Source organism: Lycium barbarum, chromosome 10 (genome assembly GCF_019175385.1).
Source record: "Lycium barbarum isolate Lr01 chromosome 10, ASM1917538v2, whole genome shotgun sequence".
Taxonomy (NCBI): Eukaryota; Viridiplantae; Streptophyta; class Magnoliopsida; order Solanales; family Solanaceae; genus Lycium; species Lycium barbarum.
This window is the reverse complement of record NC_083346.1, coordinates 7283317-7295624: the sequence shown is the minus strand read 5'-3', so window position 1 is coordinate 7295624 and position 12308 is coordinate 7283317. Positions and strand designations below refer to the sequence as shown.

At 35.2% G+C, this 12308-nt stretch overlaps 1 protein-coding gene across 4 annotated transcripts in view; it reads right to left on the bottom strand.

Annotated features, from left to right (window-relative positions):
• LOC132613587 (CMP-sialic acid transporter 3-like) overlaps positions 1-11062 on the bottom strand; it is a 91242-nt gene extending 80180 nt beyond the window's left edge. For 2 of the 4 annotated variants that reach the window (XM_060327662.1, XM_060327663.1), the window contains exons 1-14: positions 10724-11062; positions 8654-8770; positions 8387-8443; positions 7089-7166; positions 6386-6430; positions 5636-5695; positions 5369-5491; positions 4989-5066; positions 4577-4646; positions 2166-2273; positions 1585-1718; positions 1428-1504; positions 571-619; positions 402-461 (exon numbers count right to left, since the gene is read on the bottom strand). In XM_060327662.1, coding sequence (XP_060183645.1) covers positions 411-461; positions 571-619; positions 1428-1504; positions 1585-1718; positions 2166-2273; positions 4577-4646; positions 4989-5066; positions 5369-5491; positions 5636-5695; positions 6386-6430; positions 7089-7166; positions 8387-8443; positions 8654-8770; positions 10724-10900 — 1224 coding nt within the window. In that variant the 5' untranslated portion in view covers positions 10901-11062 and the 3' untranslated portion in view covers positions 402-410. Of the gene's footprint in view, positions 1-163; positions 235-401; positions 462-570; positions 620-1427; positions 1505-1584; positions 1719-2165; positions 2274-4576; positions 4647-4988; positions 5067-5368; positions 5492-5635; positions 5696-6385; positions 6431-7088; positions 7167-8386; positions 8444-8653; positions 8771-10723 lie in introns of all 4 variants that reach the window. The other 2 variants (XR_009572012.1, XM_060327661.1) reach the window with 2 other exon arrangements.
• Between the last annotated feature and the right edge of the window lie 1246 nt (positions 11063-12308).

Here is a 12308-nt window from a genome sequence, read left to right as displayed (position 1 = left end):
ACTCAGCCACATCCACAAGGTATCACTTTTAAACGCCTAAACTAATATTTTTGAATATTTAATTAGGAATATAGGGTAGGTTGTTCAAATCGTTTAGCTATAAACTTGATATTTCTCAAAAATGGAAGGCATTATCAATTTTAATGGGGATCAAACAGCAGACCTAAAAGTTTGGCCAGGCCCAACGACACATGTCTTAACACCTTGCTTCTCTAAAACCATCCATCAAGTACGCTGAAACATGTCAACTAACTATTATATATTTTTTTGGATAAAGATATGAACTAATTATTTGAAGTCCACTTTGTATGAATCTGTCTGACAAACTGAGACTGCAAAGGTAATCATTATAATACAGATATCATTCAACAGCGCAAAAGAGTGCCAGGCAATTCGCATACCTATAGTAACTAACGTGGAAGAAGGGGTTCTCTGTCATCAGGTCCTACACGATGGCTAGCCTGTAAAATGTTGTAAAAAAAAAAAAAAAAAAAAAAAAGATGAGAGAAATACATGCATGCATAATCTATTGGAAGAAAAATGTCTTTGCAAGTTGATCCAGAGTCTTACATCTTCATTTGCCCCAGCCGCCATATTTATGACAGATCCATCCTTTGACCTGTAGAGATCAAGCACTCAGATTTTATTCTAATGAAGAAACACCAGAATGAAAATATCAAATGTGTTGTAAGATAAGGCAACACATAACTAAAGACTTCGTACAACATGCATCAAACTATCAAAGTGATAATTCTGGTTAGCTATGACACCTGCATAGTTAATAAGATCATATATAGAAAAATAATAGTTTAATGGAAACTTAAAAAAGAAAAAAAAAGGGGGGGGGGGGGGGGGGGTGGAGGTGGGGAGGGAGCGCTGGGGCTCCACTGAACCAGAAGAAGCAATTGTTCCATCTTCACTCTGTCTGATTCCATGTCCACTCAAAATAAAACAATAAGCCCTCTCTGCTCTTGGGAACGAGGAACCTGAAGAAATTCCTATTTTGCTTCCAAATAAACTCTGCCATTGGCCCTCCAAGATTCACCCAGTTGCAACTAGCATACGAAGGGCACTAAACTTTCTTAACATCTGAATCCTAGATATTCGCCCACCAGTCTAGTTGTATACACTATCATAGTATACAGGACTTACGTATTTCCAATTCTTTAATAATGTCTGCAAACATACATATGTATACACTGTAACCTGTGTCCAATATCCCCCCATACTCTTGAAGTTTAGACAGTCTTTTGACACCAGAAAATCCTAAGATGATAAGCATTTAATCAAAAATAATCTAAAGGGAAAATCTATAAATAAGCATCTGAAAGCCTGTTGAGAAAAGACGTTGCAGGGTTTGAAACCCCGATTTCTTGTCTATATCAGATTTGCTTTCACAAAGCTTCAAACTTGAAAGAAGAGTGCACCTGTAGTTTTTCTGAGAATTCATTTCCAGACTGCTGTTTTGTGTCTCATCCCTGACTTTTGCAAGAGGTGAAAAGAACTGAAAATTGAAGCTTGACATGAGTCCAAGCAAAAAATTAAGCATGCCACTCGAAATAGATAACAGCATCCAAATATAACCTGATGCATCGAGATAAACACAATGGAGATTCCTAAGATAAAGTTCATAGTAAGGGGATGCCCAAACAGAACAGCAGATGCTATTCCAGTGAAAATAGTGGCAACAGTTGATGAATATTTCTTCAGAATTGTATCTGCAAAAGTAAAACAAAACTATGATTAGTTAATACTTTTAATTAATACATTTACAAGACAATACAAACCACCGTAGAAAAATGAAATCTGAATGTTGCTCACTACCAGAAATTGGACCTACCTTGTAAGAGCTAGGAACCTAGATTCAATAGCACATGCAGAACAATTAAAAAAATGAAGCGACCCCTTTTGGCGCACAGAAGTTGGACAAATTTAAGGAGGAAAAAGCTCGAGTCTACATACAACAGAAATATAAAACACCAAAATTTTATGGAATATAAATGGGAAGGTTAGACAGGATGTTAGCATGATGAATCTTGTCGAGCGCATAATACGAGGTTCCATGATAATAACTCAATCAAATCTTCGAAAATATATTATATTACCTCCATTGATAATAGCCAAAAATCTACTTGTGAAGCCAAAATAAGTGAGAGAGGCCTCACCTGCATACTTGAAGAAAAACGAAGACAGGATTCCCTGAGCTGCATTATTGCATATTAAAAAGATTGTTGCTCGTGAGTGTCCCCGTAAGATATCGAAACTGTCGGGTCCTGAAGAGCATTTGAGACAGAATTAGCCACGAGTAAAGGGAGAAAATAAGTTCTGTGCACAAACCAACAACCAGAAGTAGAAACACATCTTCAACAATGAGAGAGGTGGATTGATGCATCATAAACAGTTTAGGGAAACTCAAAAGACCTTGGAAGTATACACAAGTGAGGATCCTGCTATGGAAGGTATTCTATCTAAGGGTGATTCCATCCAGGTCCATTTGTTACCTTATAAATGATGATGAGTAACTGTTATGACATGTTAGTGGAGAAAGTCGTGTCATTATTCTTGTAACTATAGTAACCACAAAAACATTATCTCCTACTAATTACCCCACTAAACCTTAATTTTACTATCCACTTTCTTGACATTTACTTGTGGAAGAAAACCTACACCTATATAAAGGATGCTTTCTTCCTTGTGTTGAGTAGAAGTGGAGTGGATAAAAAAAAATATCATGTTGTGTTTACATGTCTTCATTTGATGCTTTCCTGATATTTTTGATCCAACAATTACTCAAGGCCTTTCTTAATATGCAAACATTGCACAGATAAACGATGCTAGTTATATCACTAAAGTGACTAAAGTTTTTTGCTCTATTTTCCGTTTTGGTTACCTAATTTCTGCCACACCACACTTGGCAGTGTCTTTCTTTCTCCAAGATCATCTACACCCAGACCACAATAACACTAGAAGGCTTGAAGTCCACCTTAAAACAACTTTACCTTCACTGGATCACCCACCACAGTAATAGTCAAATACATAAAGCCTCTCAAAAATCTAACCATCCCAGCACATTTGTATATCACTTTACATAAACAGTTTAAAAGAAATAAAAGAGAACTCTTGACTGTCGGTAATGGAATCTCTTTTCCCTTGAATGTTCTATTATCTCTTACTCTCTGTAACACTCGAAAAATGCAGAGGGGCTATCCTCCTTAGCTTCTTCTTTATCCTTTTGACTGCATATGAGGAACACCTTGCCAATATTTCACTATTTTCTTCAGACATATAATGTTAAGGCGCAAAATTCTGAAGCAATCTCAAGATGATCCACATCCTATCCATGCTTTGGGCTCACCACAATTGCTCTTTTTTTTTTTTTTTTTGGTAACATACCACAATTCATCCTCTCTTCCCAGGCAGATAGCAACTTGTCTCCTATCAGGAATTCAGGATCGCTTTCCAGACAGCACAGTATGCAAAACAAAATGCTTTATTCCGTGTTTGAGCAACTCCACATAGCTTACCACGTTCAGCTCTCCACCATTGAACAAGGCATCTGTACTAGTACAGTAATACTTGACTAAGAAGCATTTTGATGGTGAACCTTTACAAATCATTCAATCTGCTTGACAAAACTGTGTAAATAATTTTCTTTATAACTACTAGACTGTTTAAGGCTATAAAGCCTTGCCAAAGATTCCACCTCATTCAACTCCCAATCCTAAAAAGCCTTCTAAAGAAATACTCCAAGAGATCTGGTTCCCTTCGCGACTTAGAGTCTCATCTACTGTATTTTTCTTATTCGTTGCCAACATGAATAAATTGGGAAGGTTATCTTTCAAGGTAATATCTCCACATTATGAATCGAGCCAAAAGCCTTTGACCAGAATATGGGGACGTAATATTAAATTGCCGACTAGATATTGGGCCTCCAACTAGGTGAAAAATACAAACAAATGGAACGGTGGGAACGATGATACAGAGAGTTAAGAGGAAAAATAGTATCTCTCAATTGCGGGGGATGGGGATAGGGATAGGGATTACTTCGATAAAAGCAACACTTTTTCAGTGTCCTACGTGCTTTATGTCCTTCAAGATGAAATACTTAGAAGAGCTGGTCAAAACATCTCAAGAGAGGTAGCCATTGAATACTTCTTCGACTGATTCTTCTGGAATCTTTGGAAAAGAAAAGGGCACCTCAAAGAAAAATCTTAATTGCACCAGCCAATAAGCTTGATACTCGGATTGGTTATCTATCCAAGCACTATTTGTAGACTCCAATAACCGGACGCTTCAGGGAAGTAATAGTACAAAGATACAGGAATCAGAATGTCTTGAATTACTCTTGATTTTTGCTTCAATGGGAGACAACAATATATGTGTAAGTTGTAACTGATTCATCAAAGAGGTTAAAGTTACAAAGGACCGAACATAAAGATAACCTGAAGATAGAATTTGAAAGAAATTACTGATTCGATCAGTTTTTTCAGATATTATGCTTTAATCACATGTTCATCAATGCCAAGAGAGCTTGATTCTTAGGCAACACAAAAAGGATAAGATTTCCTACTCATACCTTTGTAAATGACAGTTCCAAGTATGCCTAGGAAGTTGAAGATTGCACCATATCCGTACAAAAACAAATTCTGCAAAGAGCAGTTTAGTTGTTTGTATGGATCGTTAATAAAGTCATAGACACCCATTAAACAAACCACACCTAGAGGTTTCAAGCATTTCATTACTTGAAGATCTTGATTATTATACTATTAGCTTTGTCTGCCAAACAAAGATATTGCTCAGAAAAATCTGATTATTAGCAAATCAATATACAATTCTATGTGATGGTTCAAACTGACAGTGAAGAAAAATGGAAAATGAAAGAAGAAGAAGCTACTGTCAATTGTTTTGCCTGGAATGCAGTTGAATGAAGTCAAACTTATTGCAACAGCTTAAAGCATTTTAGAGAGTGATCAACATAAAAAGTTCACCTGATGATAAATGCTGGTCTCGAATTGGCTCTTCAAAGCATATTCATTGTAGACAGAAGCCAGTGAAGGAACAGTGACCTGAATTATCACATTGCATCAGTTTCTACCCATTAAATAAGGCAACCAGGTGTAAAGCCAAGAAAGCATGGCATAAAATTGTGTCCAGTACAAGTGGCACTACATTGTGAACCACATATATTCTCTTAGGACACAAAAAAGGAGAAAAAGAAAGGGGAACATGGAACATTGTGAATTGATGCCCAGATCCCCAAGGTGAAATAATTCATGAAGGCAGTAACACTCAAAGCTGGAATATCTGATGGATCACCCAGCAAAGAATGTGAGTAGTCATTGAGAATTATCTTCATATTAATACTTACGAAAATCAAGGTATACAAATATGCCCCTGTTGTCACTGTAAGACCCAAAGCTGTTGTACCTTCCGGCAGAGAGCGCAGCTGATTCACACTGATGCCAATAAGCAATAGTGCAAGAGCCTCCCACTGTGACCAATTAGTTTAGAAAGTCATATATAGCTAGCATTCTTTCAGGCTCCAAGATGCATAAACACAGCATGGACAAATCCAAAAATCAATCAAATACAGTTGACTATAGTTAATAAACAAACCTCTGTTGGCTTAACCAACCTGAATTATGGAAAAACGACGTTTCATAATCATCTTTAACAAGATTGCAATTACCAAAACCTGCATGTTTTACGAATTAAAAAAAAGAAAAACGATCACCAGCAGAAAAATTGAGAAGATAAATCGACCAGCAGCAAAAGAGGAAAGATCTGGTTCTAGTATGATACACAATAAAGTGAATCCTCACTTTAGGCATCACAAGCAGTAATCACTCATCCTTAAATACGAGCTGCAATTAAAAGACAATCCAGCTCACCACCAAATTCCCAAATGCAACATTTGATGTGAGCCCATCAGCTCCATCTTTGGGGGGCATAATTACCTACGGAAACCCGTGCTTGTGAGTTGGACAGGAAGCTTGGTGGATCAACCAAGGTGCACGCAAGTTGGCCTGGGCACCAGCGATATCAAAAAGGAAAAAAAAGGACTACCCATCTCAAATAAGCTCATAGTCGTTTATCTTCCATTAGATGCACATATCTGGAGATTGTAAGACCTACTAGTAAAACCTTAAAAATTTCAGTCTTCCGACATTTTGACTGTGGATACTCAATTAAAGCTGCCACTGAAGCAGAAACAAAGGATAGCAAACAGAGTTTGCAATTAATCTAGCCTGTGAGATCCACCTAGCAATCAGCTACTTGCAGATTCATCAAGGAGATATAGCTTTACAAACCAAAATTACTGTGGAACTCATAAGTATATTGCAAAGTCTGACAGTGTCGGCAATAACTATAAGGAAATGTATACCTTCAAGTTACTCAGCATCTTTACAGTAGCAGGGTTAAAATATAACTGCACGAAATAACAAAAGTGTCATTAGGAAGTGCGAGAGGATAGTTGAAATCCAATAACATGCACCAACACTGCAAAACCTTAGGGCTAGACAAAAAAGCGAGTCCTCATGTCAAAAGCACAGAAGACAAAAGTACAAAGGCAGAAGACATGAGTTCCGAATTAGCAATAGTTTTAACATAAAATTTTGAAGAAAATAATCACAACAGATAGAGAATACAAGAAATCCAGAAGGTTTTACAGTTCCACATGAAATGGCAACCAAATCTCTTCATGCCAAAGTTCTCAACCTTTAGGGAAGATACTCAATTTACTTTTTCATCTAAAACAACAAAAGAGGTCAATAAAAGAAAATCTTCTTGTAATGTATTCTCTGAGTTAGATGTACATAGATGGCTGTCTTGTAAAGCACATGATATTTCTTAATAATAATACTAGAATAGTACACTACTGGGAGGAAAAAAAAAAAAAAAGATAACAGCCATAGCAATCAATATGCCTCAATCCCATGCTAGCTGAGGCTGGGTATATAAATCTCTCTGTAACACATTCCGTCTATTTGTTCCCATCTAAAAACAGTTTGTAAGTTATGAGAATTGATAAGCATCTCACAAATAATCTTTTAATATCCAAATGAGGAACAAAAGAAAAGATATACCTGCATGATAAACTTCAGGTAGTTATTAATAGCATAAAGCAGAGCTGGAACAGCCAGAAGCACATTGTTCCGAGCAGCCTGCAATTAATAAAGGAAAAACAGTTTGTATCAACTATCAAGAGTTGCCATGAACATACTTCCCGATAATTCTTAACATCCCAGTTGTGTACTAAGAAGTAGAGGACTGTCAGAGAAAGAACTTCTGAACAGTTAGATTCATTAATTTCAAAGTTCAAATGGGCCTACATTTAAAAAAAAAAAAAAAAAAAAAAAACCAAACCCACCAACATATTAATTAAAAAAAATCAACTTGGTGAAATAGAAACCTATTACTCTTCCTTTGTGGCCAGATAGGTTTCCACCTTTTACTGGGTGAGGTGGGTTCATAACCTACTTAACTCTACCTGTTTATGTTAGATATCGTTGTCAATTCTCATGAAGGTAATTAATAATATTGGTATATGGAAAAGTAGATGCAAAAATAAGAGACTCAAATGTTTAATTATGAGTGATATATTGTTTAACAAAGTGATTATGTAAGATTAGCTTGATCTCGAGACATTTTGTTGCTGTCTGTTTGCACTATAATTTGTATCAATGTTAAGTGAATATTTAAGATTAGTTGGTAAAATATATGAGCATAAATTGAATTTCACATGACAAAAACAATAATGTAAAGAAGTTAAAGGAAAAAGGCAAGAATATCGTGAAGAGCTTTGAGATTCCAATGAGCACATCCTGCTTGTTGACAATAATATGTTCTTCGTACTCTATATGCTCATTGTGCACTGAATAATACAAAATTGTGGAATGGATATGGAGATAAAATCTAATCAACACCGGCTAGTAAATTTTTTTATTTTTTTTTTGATGAAGTAAGCTAGTAAATCATAAAATTTTACTCCCATTCACAGAGCTTTATAAATGTATTATCTCTCTTCATATGTTTCATCAGAGCTTCCCCGGACCCCACGCATAGCGGGAGCTTAGTGCAACGGGCTGCCCTTTATATGTTTCATCAGAAAAAAAAAATCCCCTTTATATGGAAGAACCTCCAAATGACTTGAGAGGGGAGGAGTAAATGGGCAAAGAGGGAATAGATAGCATACTGGGAAGAAAATTTCCAAACAAACAAAAGTATCATCTAAATATCAATTAGAGCAGATATATTCTTTTGTATAAATGAAAAAGACCCATCTCAGTGGAAACATTATTTTATTTTTTGACACAACCTTCACAGGAAACTTGTATATCTATATAAAACTAGTGAAATTACTTTGAGTATTAACAAGTCTTACCTGGAACAACGTGGAGAAAGAGAGAAAAGACTTCTCACCAGCCTTCTGACTTCGAGCCTTCAAATGATACAAGAGATTGAGAAATTTTAAAACAAGTGAATAGTTATACCAAGGTATCAAGAAATTAAGAGCAAATTATGGTGCATATGAGCGGTACCAAGTAGAGAATTTTGTTATATTGAAAAAGAAGAGAAGAAGCTCATAGAAAAATTGAAGGTGTAGAAGGTTATAAAATAAGTTAAGCAATGAAGAGAGACAAAGCCATACCTGAAAGCATAGCATTACTAGTGCAAATACAACTTTTGCCAACTCAGTCAAGAAATTAACACTAATGGGACTGAACTCAAATTTGCCATCAACTTTTGACATATATACAAGTATAGGCTGCAACAAAAGAAGGAAAAGAAAATATATTATCTTCAATATACCTATATAACATAACTTAGAAACTTACATGAAGAAGCCCGAAATATTCCAGTAGCACACAGTTCAAAATAACTACTCCCTCTGTCCCAATATGTGATACACTTTCCTTTTTTAATTTGTCCCAAATAGATTTTTATATTTTTTTTGAAATTCCCAAATACATTTTTATATTTAGAAATAATTTATCTTAAAACTTCTCCTTTTACTCTTAATGAAATGATTTACAGCCACAGAAATATCTATGGCTTGTTTTAGACCACAAATTTCAAAAGTCTTCTTTTCTTTGTTAAACTTCATGCCTAGTCAAACTATATCACATAAATTGGGACGGAGGGAGTACTTTTTTTATAACCAAGTTCTAAGAAAGAATTACTCTAAAACATATTTTTCTTTAAATAAATACTATTTCGTTATATTCAATATTTAACACGAAAAAAGTAAGGAAATCAAAAGCTCAAGGTCATATCAACAACCAACTTTCACCAAAAGAGGATATTTAGACTATGAGGTAGTTTTATTGGCATAAACCTCTATTAAGTAGGATATTGAGACTATACAACAACAGCAACATACCCAGTATAGTCCCACCAGGTGAGGTCTAAGGAAGGTAGAATGTACGCAGACCTTACCTCTACCTTGTAAAGGTAGGCGAATATTGAGACTTTGAGGTACTTTTATTGGTATAAACCGCTGTAAGTGTTTCCCATGGGAAGTGTTTCAAAGACGTTTTTTTTTTTTTAAATCATGAGAAAATTGATGACATTCAAAAATGAATCTTAGACTTACCCATCAATTTACTCTTTTGAGCCATTTTACCTCCTACATTCCAAGCTGACTCAGTTTTATTAATATCAGTAGTTTTGCTCAAATTTAGCATATTTTAATAGAAAAGATCACAATTACCTCAATCACAATTCCCCCAATCAAGCCCAAAACCAGCATACACATTATACCGGGTGAAAGCACTATACATAATGTATCAAGCAACCTTGTATTAAAGGTGTTGATACACAAATATGGGCTAAACAGGGTAACAAACTCAAAATAAGGAATTTTTCGAAAATATATAGCCCAACATAAAATATTACGCCATGTAGCCCAATATACAAGTTTATACAACATTATACCGGGGGGAAAAGCATTATACATAATGTATCAACCTTGCATAAAAGGTGTTTATACACAAATATGGGCTAAACCCAATAACAAACTCAAAATATGAGCTGCATGGCGTGAATATTTTCTCCCAGTTGACATAGAGCGTAATTTTCCCTTTTAATTTACCAAAAAAAACACTCAAATTTTCTAGCTCATAGGATTTGCTTCATACTACTAGTTAACCGTCAACAATTCATATTTCATCCAACAAATTCACAATAAAAAAAAAATATATATTGTCCTTCAGCTGATTATATCTAGCTTAACAGTTAAAAGGCAAGCAAGTAGTAATACTATCCATCCACCCGCAAGGTTGGCTCAGTTGGTTGAGCATGAGGCTTACATAATACAGGTCTCAGGTTCGAAACTCCCTAGTGCGGGATTATCTCTCCTGTGTGGTTTACGAGCTATTACACCGGACCTATGCGCACCGGAAGGCTAATACTATCGAAACCACAAAATTGACAACAATGCGAGTTTCACATATACTTTTTTTTTTAAAATAACATGGGAACCCGCAGCCGCCAGCCTTTGGGTGCTCACAGGGTAAGCTCGCAAACAACGCAGGAGAGGTAACTCGCACTAGGCAAGCCCCGTGTGACGAGCTCAACCCAGAAGGCAAATCCCTTACTGTCGTTGGCAGCGGGTTTCAAACGTGAGACCTCCATTATGAAAGCCCCATGCTCAACCAACTGAGTCACCCTTGTGGGTGAGTTTCACATATAGTTACAGCAATGAAAATTATAATTATACCTGTAAACCGACTAAAAGGCAGTCACCGACAACCAAAAAAACGTTGAAAGCGCGTGTTTTCAAGGAAGCATCAGTGCGATGATGATCATAGGCTTTAGAAAAGGTTCTTTTGGAGTTAGGCGAAGAAACAACTTGTAATTTCGAGTGGCAAACGCTACATTCCGCCACTCCATTCATCCTTCTCAATGCCCCTATTTATAACTCTGTAGAGTTTTTTTCTGTATGATCGAAGAAATTAGCTATGGATTTTGATGGATCTGAATTCTTCAATTGCAAAAAAACAGCAAGTCTTTTGGGAAAATGAGCTAAACAAGCTCTTTGAGAGTGAAATGTAAAAAAAGGTAAACAATTAATTGATGATAAAATTAATAAGTTGGATTTAATCACTCATCAAATACTAATTTTTACAAGAAACAAGATTTATATATTAGTTAATTTTCATTTGTGATCAATCAACTAATTTCCAATTGAGTTCATGTATAATCAATAATGAGTTGCTTAAACAACTTCGTGTTGTTTATTATAAGCAACATTTATTTATTTAAACAACTACTAGTTGTTTACCTAGTTTTAATGAGATACAAGGTTATTGTATAAGCAACAATGAGTTGTTTAAGCAACCAATAGTTGCTTGCGTATTTTTTAAGAGAAAAACGTACAGTTTTTTTTTTTTTTTTGTAAAGGGTTTTTGTGTAAATTAAATTTTTTTAGGGACTTCTGTGTAAATTAAAAAAAACTTAGAGGGATAGAGTCCCTTTTACCTAATTTTTAAAACTTGAGTCCTAAATTCTTAAATAAGTAACTCAAAAGTCTCTTTTAATAAAATGGCCCAAGTCTTTTGCCCTGAGTATGAATGATGTTGAAATGACTGAATTGTCCTTGGATTAGGTGCGGAAGCTGGAGGAATGGACGAGGGTATATTTGTCTTTGGAGAAGGAATATATGAAATACAGCTCCCCATATTCATTATTCTCTACTTTATTAGTATTATACTTTCGTGGGTTTCTCGTTAATTGATCTCACCTTTAGAGAGCCCTGTGGAAATGGATTTAGTATTTTAATATTTATCATTTATCATAATAGAAGATAAAACAAAGAGTTATTTTTAATTTGAATAGGAAGCTGGAGAGATTGAGGAGGGTATATTTGTCTTTTGAGAAGGAATATATGAAATACGTAAGGAATAAGCTCCCCCATATTCTCTACTTTACTATTATACTTTCGTACGTTTCTCGTTAATTGATCTCACCTTTAGAACCCTGTTCGCAAGGGCATCTGGAAATTGGATTTAGTATTTTAATATTTATCATATTTCTACTATTATAGAAGATATTATACAAGAGTGGGTTGGACATGGGATCGTCGTCGTCTACCCACTCTTCTATAATAGTTAAATTTAAAAAAAAAAATGAGATCCACGTGAAGAAATAGGAGATAATTATAAAAAAATAAGGTGGGGTCCATGTGGAGAGGTAGGAGATAATTGCTTTAAAAAAAAAGTTAAGGTAGAGTTCATGTGAAGAAGTAGGAGATATCTGAAAAAAAAAAAAAATATTTAAATAATGATAATAAGTCCAGCAAATGG